At 38.4% G+C, this 17586-nt stretch overlaps 1 protein-coding gene across 3 annotated transcripts in view; it reads right to left on the bottom strand.

Annotated features, from left to right (window-relative positions):
- The window catches only part of phkb (phosphorylase kinase, beta), a 263395-nt gene that overhangs the window by 26174 nt on the left and 219635 nt on the right, over nt 1-17586 (bottom strand). For all 3 annotated transcript variants that reach the window (XM_043706917.1, XM_043706918.1, XM_043706919.1), the window contains exons 26-27: nt 14855-14945; nt 4545-4747 (exon numbers count right to left, since the gene is read on the bottom strand). In XM_043706917.1, coding sequence (XP_043562852.1) covers nt 4545-4747; nt 14855-14945 — 294 coding nt within the window. The remainder of the gene's footprint in view (nt 1-4544; nt 4748-14854; nt 14946-17586) is intronic.

Below are 17586 nucleotides of genomic sequence, written 5' to 3'. Positions count from 1 at the left end.
GATACAATAAATGATATTGGTGGATGTGCAGGTAAAATTTTGATGGATGTGGAAGGCTCCTTTAGGTCCTTGGATGGAGGTGAGGGAGGAGGTGTGGGCGCAGGTTTTACAGTTCCTGCGGTGGCAGGGGAAAGTGGCAGGATGGGAGGGTGGGTCGTAGGGGGGCGTGGACCTGACCAGGTAGTCACGGAGGGAACGGTCTTTGCGGAAGGCGGAGAGGGGTGGGGAGGGAAATATATCCCTGGTGGTGGGGTCTGTTTGGAGGTGGCGGAAATGTCGGTGGATGATTTGGTTTATGCGAAGGTTGGTAGGGTGGAAGGTGGGCACCAGGGGCGTTCTGTCCTTGTTGCGGTTGGAGGGGTTGAGTCTGAGGGCGGAATTGCGGGATGTGGATGAGATGCGTTGGAGGGCATCTTTAACCACGTGGGAAGGGAAATTGCGGTCTTTAAAGAAGGAGGCCATCTGGTGTGTTCTATGGTGGAACTGGTCCTCCCGGGAGCAGATACGACCGAGGCGGCGGAATTGGGAATACGGGATGGCATTTTTGCAAGAGGTAGAGTGGGAAGAGGTGTAATCCAGGCAGCTGTGGGAGTCAGTGTGTTTCTAAAAAATGTCGGTGTCAAGTCGGTCGTCATTAATGGTGATGGAGAGGTCCCAGGAAGGGGAGGAAGGTGTCGGAGATGGTCCAGGTAAATTTAAGGTCAGGGTGGAATGTGTTGGTGAAGTTGATGAATTGCTCAACCTCCTCGCGGGAGCACGAGGTGGCGCCAATGCAGTCATCAATGTTGCGGAGGAAGAGGTGGGGAGTGGTGCTGGTGTATTTACGGAAGATCAACTGCTCTACGTAGCCAACAAAGAGACAGGCATAGCTGGGGCCCATACGTGTGCCCATGGCTACCCCTTTGGTCTGGAGGAAGTGGGAGGATTCAAAGGAGAAATTGTTAAGGGTGAGGACCAGTTCGGCCAAACAAATGAGAGTGTCGGTGGAGGGGGACTGTTGGGAACGTCTGGAGAGGAAAAAACGGAGGGCTTGGAGGCCCTGGTCATGGCGGATGGAGGTGTAGAGGGATTGGATATCCATGGTGAAGATGAGGCATTGGGTGCCTGGGAAACGGAAGTCTTGGAGGAGGTGGAGGGCGTGGGTGGTGTCTCGAACGTATGTGGGGAGGTCCTGGACTAGGGGGGATAGGACAGTGTCGAGGTAGGTAGAGATGAGTTCAGTGGGGCAGGAGCATGCTGAGACAATGGGTCGGCCAGGGTGGTCAGGCTTGTGGATCTTGGGAAGGAGCTAGAACCGGGCAGTGCAGGGTTCCCGGACTATGAGGTTGGAAGCTGTGGGTGGGAGATCTCCTGAGGTGAAGGGGTTCTGTATGGTCTGGGAGATGATGGTTTGGTGATGGGGGGTGGGGTCATGGTCAAGGGGGCGGTAGGAAGAGGTGTCCTCGAGTTGGCGTTTGGCTTCAGCGATGTAGAGATCAGTGCGCCAGACTACCACTGCGCCCCCTTTGTCCGCTGGCTTGATGGTGAGGTCAGGATTGGAGCAGAGGGATTGGAGGGCTGCGCGTTGTGAGGGTGAGAGGTTGGAGTGGGGGAGGAGGGTCGACAGGTCGTCAACCCTACAATTCCAGCTAGCCTGGCTGGTAGCAGAGTGCCCCTAGCTCAGGGTTACAAATGATAGCCAATGTTGAATCTGTGGATTCTATGGCAGTGAAGGCAGATGAGTTGCGACCTGGGAAGAAAATGGCTGGATGGTGGAGGATCATTTGGGAAGAGAGTTTGTGAAACCTCCAAACATATATGGAGGAAGGAACAGGAAACCATTTCATGTTTACCATTTTACCTGACCAAATATGATCAAAGCGAATAGTTCTTATCAAGATATGAATAGGTGTTTGCAGCAATAGAGTCAGCATCTTGCTGGTATAGACATCCATGAACAACAGATGAATCAAGACCGTTGTCATCTTACTGCACCACCCATGAAATACTTTGAAAACAAACTATAAGAGTACAAAAAAACTGAACCCAGAATAATTGCGGCTTAGAATGTTAGAACATCAATCAAATAGGGAAAGCCGAAAATGTGTTTCAAGAGAAGTGTAGGTTATTAGTCAATAATCTTGGGTTATGTGAAGTAAGGTGGATGAGAGCTGAGAAGTACCAGTACAAAGAAGGAGTCATTACCTACTTGGGAGAGATAATTATAAAAATGAATTCACAGTAGCTCTTGATTATAAACTTTCCAAGCCTCTTTCAGATTAACGGGCTACTTCCCAGACAATTCTCCTTATCACAATAGTAGGTACACCTTTCAATGTCAAAATTTTACAAATACATATCCATCAGATGAAAATCCTGAGGTTTTCTACAAGACCAAGCCAGCAAACAATGTGGTTCTCAAGACAACACCATTGTCATGGGTGATCTCAATGCAAAGGTAGGAAGCTCTCGCATACTAGGAATTGTTGTCCCACATAGTTTTGAAGAATACAACAACAAAGGCGTCATGTGGGTCAATTGGTTCCAATGGAACAAGTAGACTATTATAAACAAACAGCTCAATCATGATCCAGGCTAAAGCTGGATATGGAGAAGTCCAGAAGATCAAATGTGAAATCAGATTGATTTTATTATAACAAATAGCTGTTTCAGAAACTTGCATTAAGGAATCAAAATCATTTCCTGAAGCACACTGTGACAGTGATCACATAGCAGTGGTTCCTATGACAAATATCAAGGTGAAAATTCCTAATAAAATATTAGGAAACTGAGGAGATTGGATTTTGAATGATTGGATTTTGCAACACTGTAGGTGGAAGAGACAACAAAACAGAAATGGAGTTTAACTTGATCATGCAGTTCCTAATGGAAAATGCAAAAGTTAAATTCTGACAAAAGCAAAGCATTTCAAGCAAAAACAGATGGCAGAAGAAATTGTGGATTTTATGGAAGAAAGTGGAACAATCATACTTGGAATGTAACAGACTGAAATAAAGAATAAAAAGGAATCTGCAAGTAGGATAAGTAAATTTAATGTGATTGCCAAGAGATTTATTTTTCAACTTATTATTTCTTGGGATGTTGGCACTGCCAGCAAGCACAGTAATTGCTTCCCACTCCTAAATGTTTTTGAACAGTGACTGCTAGACTGCTTCAGAAGATGGTTAAGAGTCAACCAGATTCCTGCGGCTTTGGAGTCACGTGTAGGCCAGATCAGGAAAGAATGACAGATTTCTTTTCCTAAAGGACGTTAGTGAACCAGATGAACTTTTGACGACCACTGAAGATAGTTTCATGATTACCATTTCTGAGACTAGCTTTCAATTCCAGAATTAATAAGTGAATTTAAAATTCCTAAGCTGCTGTGATGGGATTTCAACTGATGTCCCTAAGGCATTAGCTCTCAATTATTAGTCCAATGGCATTACAACTATGTTACTGTTGCCCCAACTCAAATGAAGGATGAAGTTAGAACTGTTATTCAACCTCACTTCTTCCACCCAGAAAATCCAAAATGTTTGGATGACCTGATTTAATTAAAAGGTGATTACTACCAATCTTACCAAATAGTCCAGAATGGCAGTTAAGATGCATAAATACATTAACAGATGTTATCTAACCTCTTACTACACTTTTCAAGAAAACATTTACCCAGAACATTCTGTCAAAATAAAGACAAGGCTAATGGTGCTCACTGTTCTTTATGTGCAAAGGTTACAGCATCTTCAGACAACACAATAAGCAAGTAAATGTGAAAATCGAAAAGATGATATTTAAGCTGCTCCAAGTTAATTTTCCAAAAGTTATATGTCACTTTCTGGTTCACCACTGAAATGTATTTGGTGGCACGAGGGTCCTACACTTGCTAAACCGACCACAAGAATTTAGTGCTTTCCTTGGATCTACTTAAGTTAACTCTACAGGTATTTATGCATATGACAGAAATGCTTAATGATGTGCAAAGTTAAAGATCATCTCTGGGACTAAAAATTACTTGATATGTGTGAAGTTTCATGCCATCAGGTTTTAATTGTTGAAAAGTGCGATATCTAGTTTTTCTTTGAACTTATCCTCTATCCTTTTTCATTCTCTTAACCCAATCCTTTTTACTCTTTGTTTCTGTGCAACATTCAGCACTGAATTTGCCCAGTGTAATTAACAAAGTTTTTCTCAATATAATTGCTACTAAATTCACAATTCTTCAATTTGATTGGTTAGGAAGTACATAATTACATCGCACATTTATTCAGTAATTCCTGGGAATTTGCAAGGCAAAACAGTATTAAGAACAGAAAATTAATTTCAGGGAAGTTTAACTAATAGCATTTATTTCTACAGCAAACAGGTCCAACAACTACAGAAGAACATAAGAACAAGGAGCAGTAGCAGACAATTTGAGCCTGCTCCACTATTTAAGACAATTATGGCTGATCTCATCAGCTCCCCTCAAAATGATTATGCATGTTAATGTCTTTAACAACAAAAATCAGTATTTCAATAAAGATTCGCTGAAAAGTCAAATAATATATATATATTTAACATACCCAATTCTAAATTTCAGCATCCCGTGGAAGAGTTCTGGAGAATTAGAGATAAGCCAACCAATATGAATGACAAGTTCCTGTTGAAGCACTGCCTCCCTTTCATCGTGCTGGGCGCATTTAGTGTAGACAATCTTCTTTATGTCCGTTGGAGACAAGGGGTTTGAAATCACTGCCTCTTCATGCCCGAACACTCCTATTGTAATCTGGTAAATAGCAATGAAGAAAGCTTAGTGAGTGAAAAATCTATTCATATAGTACATGTACACATAAATATGAACCATACTTTAAGTATGATAAACTCATTTTTGTAAAAAGTGCAATTATTTACAGACAGTTGTTCAAAATATAAGCTATATTCCCTCTTGAGTTTATAAAGAGGTTCAAAAAATGATTAACCAATTAAGAAATTTTAAAATGCTCATTTGTCATGTATACAGGGCAACCTCGGCTATCCGAACATCAATTATACAAATTTCAGATTATCCAATCAATGTCTCAATGTCCTGTTAAAAACGTCATCCGTTATCCAAACATTCAGTTATTGGAACACTCAGTTATCCAAACAAAATACTCCCTGCTCATTTTGTTCGGATAATCGAGGTTGTTCTGTCGTGGATATATAAAAATGTCATTAAACCTAGGCAAGAAAAGGCAAATGTAGAGCATTAAACATGCCAATTTTCTGGTCCTTTTTAGTTTTTACAATTAAAGTTTTAAATAATTTTACGCTGTTTAAAAGTTGGTCTCCAGTTTGGTGTGCGAAAGTGAGTTGACACCACTATTCTAATTATGTTGGAAATAGCTCATAAGAACACTGCAGCAGCACATGCACAACATTCATTCACTCATGGTGCCATGTTGAATGCGATGAAAAGCCTCTCCCAGATGCTATATATTCCTTTATAGCTGTTCACTTTGTTTCTATTGTATGTTATTCTGACATGTGCTGACAAAAGAAGCAGAAATTATTTAACAAGGATTTTGAACTTATTTGTGAATGCTGAAAGTGATTTGTCTAATATAGTGAGGAGGAAGTGCTTAGATATTAAGTCAGTCAGACTGCAACTCCCTTTAAAAATAACTGTGCAATGTCTAAATGCTGAGGAAAACATCTACTATTTAACTAGTTTGCTGCATTTTAAAATAAAATGCTCTGCTAAATTAATAGGTTTGTTGAAACTTTATTGCTGGAACAGCACAGCAGATCAGGCAGCATCCAGGGAACAGGAGATTCGACGTTTCGGGCACAGGCCCTTCTTCCTGAAGAAGAGCCTGTGCCCGAAACGTCGAATCTCCTGTTCCCTGGATGCTGCCTGACCTGCTGTGCTGTTCTAGCAATAAAGTTTCAACTTTGATCTCCAGCATCTGCAGACCTCACTTTCTCCTCTAAATTAATAGGTTTACCAACCTAGATATATGTCCAAAAGAAATGCATGGCTTCAGGAGTGTTACTCTTCATTCTTTGCATAAAATTATCGAAACATTATGGGTAATTCAAATGGGAGACACTCTGGTGCAATGAGTTAGAACACAGCTTCCATCTCTGGAATCTGAGAATGAATCCAGCTCTCTCAATTGAAAAGACAAAATTTCTTCTGTCTAATAGGTACTAAGCAAAATGGAATTCAGTCAAATTTCTCCTTATAGACAGGAATACACCAAAACATTGCTCATATCTTTCATTTGATTTAAACATTCATACTAAGGAATTGGAAGAGTACATATGCTAGGGGACTCTCACATTTTCACAGCTGATCTCTTGGATAGATAGAGAAAGGAAAATGGTAACTACACAAAAAAAATCTTAAAACATTCCCTCATTCAAATGAATAAATAAGACAGAATTGTTCTTCCTGTGATTTTGTTCTCTACAAATTGGCTGACATGCTTCCTTTCATTACAGCAAAGTCTTTATTGCAAAATGTACTAAATTAACTGATGCTATTCAGGATTTGCTTAGTTGTGGAATGTAACTTGGTTCTTTCTGATGTTCCGGGAAAATAATTTTTCCACACATAAGAGCAACTAAAATGAGTCATCTCCTGACTGACTGAAAGTATGGGCACTCTTTACACAGCATGGGAATAAAACATAGCATGGTTTAAATTGAAAGTATTTTATTATTTTAGATGACTTACCCATGATACATAAACATTAGAAAAAATTGACTCAGGAAAAGAATTGCAAAATTAATATCAATATTAAATAAAGAAAGAAAATGTATCAAAGAACTGTTGTACTGATGAGTAAGGTGTATACTTACTTGTTTACCCTGAACTAAAACCCTAGTAATTGATGGAGCAAGGCTGTCCACTTGTTTACCTAAAATACTTGCAGTGAGGCGTACATTAGACCTGGTAACAAAAAAACATAATTCTACTAGATATTGGCTGTATAAGATAATGTAAAGTATAGTCAACTAATCCTGCTCTATTCCAATTTATAAATATATCAATGAGCGAGAAAAAAAAACTATGAAATGACTGTGCTCGAACAAACAGAAATTAAATGCTGTCCATCCTAGTCTGAAAAGGGTAAACAAAGCCATGGCTGCAGACACCGAATAACAACAAAACTATCAAGTAACCCAAATGTTCTTAGCCACAGAAGAGTTAGCAATTAATTTTCCACTGCATTCAAGATATCTGATAAACACCTACCTGTGTGCACAATTTTCTGTAAAGCTATTTTATTTCCACCTATTTCAAAACTGAACCAAGAGTGTTCCAGGTATCCAGGGTTAACTTGTAAAATGAAATCTTGCCATACCTGAAGATTGGTATTTGAGTATTTTAGGACAGAATTGCAAAAATACCGTTGACATTGGCATTTTTGTGATTCTGCCTGATGAATACAAGATGGAAAATATTAACAGTATGCCTCTTTCTCAGCAATATTCTGCATTTCTTAGTAAGAACAGGAAAAATTCTCAATATGTCAAGGAAATGCCAGCTGATTATTAGTAGCAGTCCCAGATAATTACAAATCAGAGCACATAGATGGCTTTCAGAACTAACCATGGACTTTATATTCAATCCTTAAGAGCAGAATATGTAAACTCATTGTATAGCTATGATAAAAACTAAACAATACCAGGAATGTTAAGGAAGAATCAATTTATTATAAAAGGAAAGTAACAGATATTTGTACTCAATGTCTTAAGACTATTTCTCCCTAAAGTTAATGATAAGATGCAAGACAAAGGAAGTGCAGCTCTTTGATGCCGTTGGCGAAAATCTGAGTTTACATTAGATCTGTTGGTTTCAGCTTCAATGTTGGGTGGATGTTTAGCACATAATGCTAATATTTGACATTCTAGTCTTAGGGTCAGTGACTAGACTTTATCTCAGAGTTCAGCTCTACGGGAATGTTCAAGACTGGGTGAGCTCAAGATTCATATTTTGGCATTCAAGAAGGTTTGAAACAATGTTCAGGATCACAGAGAAAGGACATTGAACTAAGTCAAAATATTCAGGAAGCCAGTGCAGACAATAATAGGCTGAATGGCCTACTCTGTAATAATTCTGTGTTTCTTCACAATTGGATGTGAGATTCCTTGAGGAGGTGGTGAAGACATTTAACAGAATGCTTCCAGGGATGAAAGGTTTTAGTTACAAAATTAGCTTAGGTTGGAAAAGTTTGAAATTGTTCTCCTTGAAGCAAACTAGAACTAGGTGACACAGTTTAAAGTAAAGTGTCCCCAATTAAGCTGGAGATGAGGATTTCTTTTTTCCTCAGAGGCATGACAGTCTATGGAGCTCTCTTCCCACAGAACAGTAGAGGTGGACTTAGATAGATTCTTGGCTATTAAAGGAGTTGGAGGTTAAGATGAATAGGCAGGAATGTGAAGTTGAAGCCACAGTTGGATCAGCCATGATGTTACTGAAGGCAGATGAGGCTAGAATGTCCTACTCCACCTTTAACTTGTATGTTCGAATGAGCTTGAAGGGAGATATGATACAGATATCCGAAATTATGGTAGGGTTAAATAAGGTATCCTAAAAAACTCCTCCTATTAGCTAATGGTACAAGGATTCGGGCAAGAAATACATGGATGTAAGGGAAAAGGTTCCTTACAGAACAAGTGATAATGAACTGGCTCCTGCTACCTATGAAGGCAGTAAAGGCAAAACAGTGGTTTCCAAAATGGAGTAGCACTTGAAGCAATAAACTGACAGGGATGCAGAGATAGAGCAGGAGAACAGGCCTGTCAGGATTGTTCTGTAAATACCTGGCAGGGTATCTGGATTAAACGACCTCCTTCTATTCTGAATTCTCCAACAAGTTTAAACCTTTCCTGCTTCCTCCCCTCTTTAAGCTCTTACTTAATATCTGCATGTGAATAGCTTCATCTTGGACTAGTGCACATTTCTGTCTGATTCTGCCTTTCTGAAGAACATTAACAAATTGGAAGAGGATAAACCTATGTAGTCTATAAAGCCAGTTTAGCTATTCAATGTGATATGGGCTCATCTTGGGCTTCAAATCCACATTCCTGCCAGTATCTCATATCCATCGATTCCCTGTGATACCAAAGATCTGTCTATATTAACATAAATACATGGAGTAAAGGCATATTCACAGACCACTGAGATAGATTCACAACTTGTTAAGGGAAGAAATATTTACTCAGTCAATTCTAAATAATCATTAGTCTCTTATCCTTAAACTGTACACTTTTGCTCTAGACTTTCCAGCCAACAAAGTGTCTCAGTATCCACCATGTAAAGCCCCTTCCTAAACGTAAATGTTTCAATGAAATCAGGGTTTATTCTTCTAAACTCCAGAGAATATCGGCCCAATTTGCTCAGCCTTTCATCACTGGACAATCCCCTCATCTGAGGAAAAGTTAAGGTAAAGCTGCTCCTATTAACTGATGCTTCAAACATTTTAAGAATGTCTATACTGAAGGTGCTATATAATGCAATCTATTGTAACTTAGGAAATGAGAGAAACAACAGAGGGAAAAGAAAAAGCAGAAAGTATAAATAATTGCTGAGTGAAAATGATATGAGAGAAAATAATTATGGATTCTGAAAAGAACCAACAAAACTAATAACATGGCACACAGTGAAACTTTGACCAAGAAATGAAAAAATATCTAAGAAAGAAAAGTATGTCAGAAAGAAATGGAGGGGTTGGGGGAATTGGTTGTGAGGGTGTTTGGGATTGTGGAGAACTGCTATATGTTGTGCTGCGTTCGTGATTTGGGCCAAAAATGGGTGAAAATAAACCAACTTATTAGTGAGACAACCTGCACTCAGAATCTGTTCAAATGTTGGTCCTACTGCTAAATTTGTGTCCTGGGTGTGTCTAAAGTAATAGTTCCAGTCCTTAAATATGCTGTTAAGAGTTTAAGTGTGCCTTGAAGGATTTTTCTTGTTTCCTATTATAAAAGTAGTTATCAGCAAAGTGGGGCTAAAATCAGCCTTACCCAGTTCAAGTCTTTTCAGGTCAAACGATGCAACACAATGTGAGAGCACATTCAAACATTGAGATACAGCAACATATCTTTCCTCATGAAATTCATTGACAAAGTTAATGTCACAATAAACAACTTCAATACAGTACATTTTGGAATAGCACTGAAAAAATGCCACAATTTTTACATTTATATCAGTGGACATGGTATGTAGACCATTTCATTCATGCATGAATAACCAATAATGACATGGCCAGCAATGCAGATGGATTCTCCTTTTATTGTCCAACTGCTCAGAAATAACCATCATTAAAAGATGCATTTTAAAATGAGCTGAAACGCACTCTGTTTTGTTCCGAAAAGAGTACTTGTGAATATTAGTTGTAACAAGTTTCAAACCTAAAATAACAATGAAACATTATAACAGTTTTCCTGCTGTTCACATGACACCTGCTAGATGTAAAATACATCTTTTTTCATTGAGTTGTCTTGTACATTAAAGATGTGAATATCAATATGTAGCAAGTGTTTGAAATGAGTAGAGATTCAAATAGAGGTGACAACTTAAACTTGTAACTCCAGGCTTCTGTCTGGGCATCATGTCAGTTCCCAGTGAGGTTATCAGATAGTAAATTATTTAGCTTTCAGGCAATCTACCTCGAGATGAAGGAGGAGACGGCCAACAAAACAAGTTCACAGACAAGAAACTCTCTTTGCTCTTTTTTAAAAAGATAGAACAGTGATAGAGTCTGCAACTAAATATAACTGTAAATGAAAGAGGGCCATTAGGCAATTGTTGCAGGGACTATTAAGATAAGATAACAAAAAGACCATTAAAAAGACAGTGTCACAGCAATAGAGGACCACAGAGTGACTGAAACTGGGAAAGGACACAGAGCAACTGGCACAGAGGTGAAGCCATACAGTTACTGTGACTAAGGAAGTACCATATAGGCATTGCAACTGAGACATGGTCACACTGAGACTGCAATCGAGATCAGTCCTGAGGCAGGAATATCAACTGAGTTTACAGGGATTCCTGATGTGGAATCCTAGCACTTCCTGCAGGCGATATTTCATAAAAGTTATCTCTGATCACAATGGTGTGGAAATGATCAAAACAAGTCCAACATATACCAATTTTAGGTTGCAAGGTCCTTCAGAGTGGCACATTAAACTGCATTCATGTAAAATTGTATTTGTACTTACAATTTCTGGGGCACTTTGTGATTATCTGAAATTACCATTGGATTAATTTATGTACACGATGGGTCCTATTTCTGTTGTAGGACCCATCTGCAAAATTACATACAGTACAACTCAGGATCCCAAGCAGTCAGAAGAAAGAGAAGAGCAGATATGTACACACATTTCAGATAAGTGTAAAAGTAATCAGGTAACGATAGAGGGGGGGTTACAACTTTGGCTACATTAATTGGGAGATCATAGAGCGAAAGATTTAGAGGGACTGTAATTCTTAAAATATATCCGTATAGTTTTTTAAAATCCAGTTTGTAGATGTCCTGCAAGAGAAGCAGTGGTCCTGGGCTTAACTTTAGATAATGAAGATCAGATATAATTTGGCCAGAGTGGACTAGTAGCAGATATATTTAGTAGCACACATTCAAGAAGGAAATTCGCAGAGTACAGGGCTAACATGTTTAACAAAGATAAAGGGTGGACCAACAAATTTAATGATCCTTCGATTTTGAAGGATATACAGGACTGAATAAAGACCGGATACCTAGGCCTCAAAAGAGCAGATGCCCAGAGGAGGACAGAATGTACAACAGGGAACTTAAAAAGGAAATTAGGAAAGGAAAAAAGGGTCATGAATGGATAATGATGGTAAAGCGAAGAAAGTTCTTAAGTTATTTTACAAGTAAAGGTAAAAGATAACTGGGAAAAGAACAGGGACCACTAAGGGCTCCAGTGGCAATTTGTGCTTAGACCTTATGGATGTAGAAAGGGTTCTAAATGAATACCTTGTGTCGTTGGTCACTAGTGAGAGCGATGATGCAGAAATAGAAATCAGGGCGAAGTACTGTGATATAATTAAAAATTAGCATAGAACAGAGAGAAAGTTCTAAGTGGTCTGGCAGGCATAAAAATAAATAGATATCCAGGTTCAGATGGAATGTATCGCAGGCTATTGAGTATGGCCACAGTGGGTAAAATAATAGGAGTACTGGCAATAATTTTCAATTCCTTTCTGGCCACAGAAGAGATGCTAGAGGACAGGAGGACAGCCAATTTGGTACTGTTACCCAAGAAGAGCAGAAAGGATAAACAAGGATAAACAGGCCAATCATTCTAAACTCAGTGAAAAGGAAACTATTGGTAGCACTTCTGAGGGACAGAATTACTCTGTACTTGGAGAGGCAGGGAATAATCAAGAACAGTCAGCATGGTTTTGTTAAAGGGAGGTTATGCCTAACCAACTTGATTACATGTTTCGAACAAGTGATCAGGTATGTAGATGATAGCAATGCATTTGATGCAGTCCACATGGATTTCAGTACATAAGGTCCTGCATGGGAGACTGATGAAATAGGAAATATGGGACAGACATAATCCACAGCACTGGTGGGTTATACCCATCCTTTTTGGAACTCATCACAATGTTTATTTCAGCTTCTGATGTAAAAGCATAGTGTAACCCCACCATGCCACAGTGATCTCTATCACTTGTCCAAATTACCATTAGTGAAAATACTATTCCATTATTTTTCCATTGTAAACTCCCAAGGTTTCATTCACTCTTTTCTGAAGGCTACCAGTAAACATACTGCTGCTGCTCTTGGCTCTGAAGGAAATGCTGGGCACCAATATTCTCCAGAACTCTTTTCCTAACTTCCAAAATTTTCCAGTTCCATTCTGGCTCAAGCTGCAACCTCTTGTCTCATTTCATAGTTCCCCTCCTTTCCCCCATCCGACATCCTCACTCCTAGTCCTCATTATCTGAACTATTCTGTTTAACTCCTGTCAGTCTCTGTTCCCCTGTTCAACCTCAGGACATTAGGTATGGGCAATAATCCCTGGACCAGTCAGTGACACCCACAATCTTTGAACAAAAAAAAAATCTTCAACCTTTATCCTGAATCCAAATCCGATTGCTGAATTATAAACTAATATTCCCCATTCTTGAGTCCCAACCTGCCCCCAGTTCCAACCTGCTGACCAGCTTTGTCACAAGCTGCCAGGCCTCTTTGTCTTTGTCTTAATCTACAGTACTCCAGTCTTCATCTAGAGACTTTCCATGTCAATCATGATCCAATCATCTCAATATGGCACGATCCTCCTGAATCCCAAATCTGTTTTACCAACTGAGTTTCAATCTGTTGCCTCTGTCCAAAGCCCCCTTGTCAGAATGTGCCAGCACACATCCGATCCCCAATCTGCAGTCTCCCAATATGCTAGACCCAGTACTGAATTCCAATGTGCCAAAACACCCCCACCAAGTCTCAGCCTGACATCTTCCCAAGTCTCAAAGTAGCACTCCCTAGCCTCTGATCATCCAGTCCAACCTCACATTGTGAATGTTTCTCTCTCCTTGGCATAGACAGGAACAATTTCTGTTCAGTTCTAAAGGTGTGTAGCTTGCATTGCTATGCCATGTGAAGGATGTGCTGATGTCACAGATTGATGGAATAGCACTAGAGTTATATATAATTTGATGCACAATTCTCCTAAACTTTAGAAAGCATTCCCTTGAATACTTGCCTTGACCTACTAGAGGCTGGATGGAACAACCCTGCTGATGTAAATTTATCATCCTTGTCTCTATGGAGGAGGGAAGGTCTTGTGGCACAGTGGGCAGCGTCCTGTCGCTGAGCCAAGACATAAGTATTTGAGTCCCACTTCAAGACTTGATAGCCACAAAAGATGCATTTATAATGTGGCTAAACAGTCAAACAAACTTCTAAATCTTTCTAATTTCCTACTGTAGGTAGTGAGAATGGGAATTTTACCTGGTCAGCCACATATAATGTGGAGTGGCAGCTTTCAAGCTTTAGCCTTCAGGGACAGGCTAATGACCTGTTTCAGGAAATACGAGTTACGGAGGCAGACCTCAGCATATGTTTTGTATGTCTAGTGTGCCATTAATCACAGGAAAGTCTCTAAGATTCCAAGTATAAGAAAATGGGAGGCAGCAGGATAAGTTTTAAAGTGAGATTAAATGAAAGCACACAGCAACAAAAAAGTCAAAGATAATTAGCAAAAGTAAAATAATGAACCATGTACTAAGCTCAGGTAAGTGAACAAAATCTTATACAGGTTAGAATAAATACATTTTAACTGGGTCCAAAAACTCAGTAATGCTCTTTGTTTTACATAACATTGGTAGAAAGTCAAATCCAAATGTTTAAATGTTTGTAATGAACTACATACAATAATGGTTTTAAGTGAAGTGTAAACAATATGCTTTGTGTCAAAATGTCAACTTGTACTTTCTGAAAATTGAGATGTGGGAATGTTATGGATCAAGCATTCAGGATTTGATGGAGTGCAACAAGGAATTAGTGAAAAATGTTTTAACAAGCACAGCCGATGAATATGCAAGTCAGAAACATGAAAACCACAACGGATGCAGCTAGGCATAATTAATAAAATATGTAACTGATAATCATTTAAATTAAGAAACTTATTCAATGAAATGCCTTGTTTGCTCAGAAAAAAAGCATAACTAGCTATTCAGTTAAATTAATCAAACACATGCTGCAAATCTAAGAAATCATTTAAGTGAAGAGAATGGACATATCTCTGGTGGTTGCTAGTAAAGCATTAGCAGACAATTATGCAGTGCAAGGCATTCATTAAAAAGATTTGGGTGGAACTATGACACACTGAAGATGGCACCAAATCTCTCAAATGCTGTCCTAATTACCTGCTTCCCATGTACCAGCATTGTGGTAATATGTGGGGCAATAGAGGCAGCAATCAGCTCTAAAAGTGCAGCACTGTAACGTACAGCCAACCTAAATATATTGCACAATGATTATATAAACGTCATAGGAATTGTAAAGAAAGTTAATCAGATTTCTAAACATACTGAAAAGTCTACATCTTATAAACTGAAACCATTTCAATGTTACACTGTATCATTTTTGTCAGGAAATTACAATTAAGTATTTGTAAAAAGGACAACAAATATATAAGATATAGCTAAACAGATTAGGAACTACGGTAGATACTTGATGATATTTTGTAACGTAGGGATCCAATACTCTTCCCACACCAACCTCACAAAACAAAGAATTAACTATTTTAAAAGTTCTCTTTCAGCTCTGAAAGCGAATGCTTGTTTCCTTACAATGTCTGTTCAAGGCTTATTGAACAGCATTGACCTCTGTCACCTCTGCTGGAAGATCAGATGCTCATATGACAATTGGTCTGCTGGCAAACTGCGCTTGCATATAATATGACACTATCAGATCTATTACAGATCTGAAAGAAGTGTCAAAAATGCTCCCTGGCATTACCACTAGTCCTCAGGCACAAAGGTGGGATTTGAAGACAGTCAATTGGAGAAATCCTGTCAGCAGTCTCCAGAGTGCTGATACACAGATATTCCTAAACCATACTGATGACAGGTGCTTTCCATTTAATGCCTCTAATATATGTCTACCTAAAATATTTCTTGAACTTGACCAAACTTGTACGCAACAAAAAGTGATTTCCCTGACAGTTATTGATCCATCAGCTCTTTATTATTAGATCCAAGAATGCTTTTAGATTTCATTTTACTTTTTATTCAGGGCACTAGTTCCTTCATCAAATATGAGGGATATTTATCAGCAATTACAAAAAATACAACTGAAATCCTTGACTAATAGTTATTTTTGTGACTTTACCTTAGAATCCCAAAACTGTTTGCAGCAGAAACCCTGAACAGCAATTTCTGAAACCTTTATCAAACTTTAAAACCATTTTAAAAAGAAAACAATGCAAATACTATATAAATTTAAAGGGGCAGAGTCAATTGTAATGTAAAGGATTTTATAAGCAAATATACTGAAGATAGTTAAAGAGCTGTGACCTTTTAGAGACAAAAGAGTTGCCTTATACCAAAGACGAAAAAAGTGGAGATGTCTGTTTTTATCTTTAAGGAAGCTGAAAGTGAGAGTGGAATATTAAGGATGAAAAAAGTATTCAAAACAAATATATTTTTAAAAATGTTAATGAGAGTTATCGTTCTCAGACATGGAGTATTCCAAAACTCCCTAAAAAAAATTCTAGAAATGAGAATTACAGTGTACTCTAGGGTAACAAATGTTATGTTTCAAGAAAATGGAACAGAATAGACAGGAAGTGACAGGCAATCTGCCCTTATGTGTGAATAAAAATATGATTAATGAATATTTAGAAAAGTGTGACCAAATTAGGGAGGGTTAGTATGGCTTGTAAAAGGCAAGCTGCGCTTTGTTGATTATACGACTCTATTTGAGAAAGTCTAGTATATGGTTAAAAAATACATGTAGGGAATGTTATCTTTATGTCAGAGGCTATTTGATAAGGCTAGTGTAAAAGAACTGTTATAGAAAATTAAGGTACACGTATTAAAGTAGCTACAGAAATGACTAAGGCACACAAAATGAGTGGTAATGTATACCTTTTTGATTGTAAAGGCGTGACAGAAGTGCACATCAGCACTATTGAGGTTCCTTAGGTTCCACACACACAAATGATCTGGGTATAGGTGCAGTTGAAATGACATTTTGAAGATAATCAGGAATATATGAAAATGACAAAAATGAGGAAGTAAAAAGGGAAATTGGAAGTGCTAAAGGAGAACGTTTAAGGAAAACTAGCAGTTAAAATAAAAGGACGAAGAAAAAACATATAAATGTATAAAAAAGTCAATATATAGTTGAAGGTGGGGTGATGGCATTGTTCAACTGGCCATCTACTCTTGCCAATTTTCAAAAATGACTTAAGTGAATGGAGCACCATTATAAATTTGGTAGTTTGAAGGACATTTAAGGAAAGACACAAACAGCATTAAAAAGGATATAAAGTAGATTTACCAGACACTACCAAAAATAAGGGACAGATGAGAAGGTGGAAAGATAATGACTGTGGTTAGAGAATAGAGAGGATCAACATGTGGCTGAAAGTAGATTTTAAAATTCTGAGTGGTTTAAGAGAGAAAATGGGAAAGAATTGTTTTTTGTAATTAGTGGGACAATAACTAGAAGTCTTAGATTTGAAACAATGTATAGAGAGGCTATTAGAGTTTTTTTTCATTCAGGGACTTGTTAGAGTCCAGAACGGTCTTACGGAAAAGCGGTAGAAGCTGATTCCGTAAGTGACTATAAAATATAGTTAGATAGATTTTTGCAGATGAGGATCTTACAGGCTATGGATGAGAGGAAAGTGCATAGGATGAAGCATGACTGGCTTTATGTGCTATAAATTTCTATGATTCTATAAAGAGTAGTACACTTAAGATGCAGCATATCTAACTGCTGAGGATAAAGGCCTGATGGAAATTTTGCACTGGTGTTTATAAATAATGATGGAAGAATACAGACGGACAAGGATGTGGGATTGGAACAATTGCTAAGAAGAAGTTGATTCCAAAAAAAATAGTAAAACTCAAGATGGCCAAAATTGCTG

The sequence above is a fragment of the Chiloscyllium plagiosum genome, chromosome 17 (assembly GCF_004010195.1).
Source record: "Chiloscyllium plagiosum isolate BGI_BamShark_2017 chromosome 17, ASM401019v2, whole genome shotgun sequence".
Classification (NCBI taxonomy): Eukaryota; Metazoa; Chordata; class Chondrichthyes; order Orectolobiformes; family Hemiscylliidae; genus Chiloscyllium; species Chiloscyllium plagiosum.
This window is presented reverse-complemented; position numbering and strand designations above follow the sequence as displayed.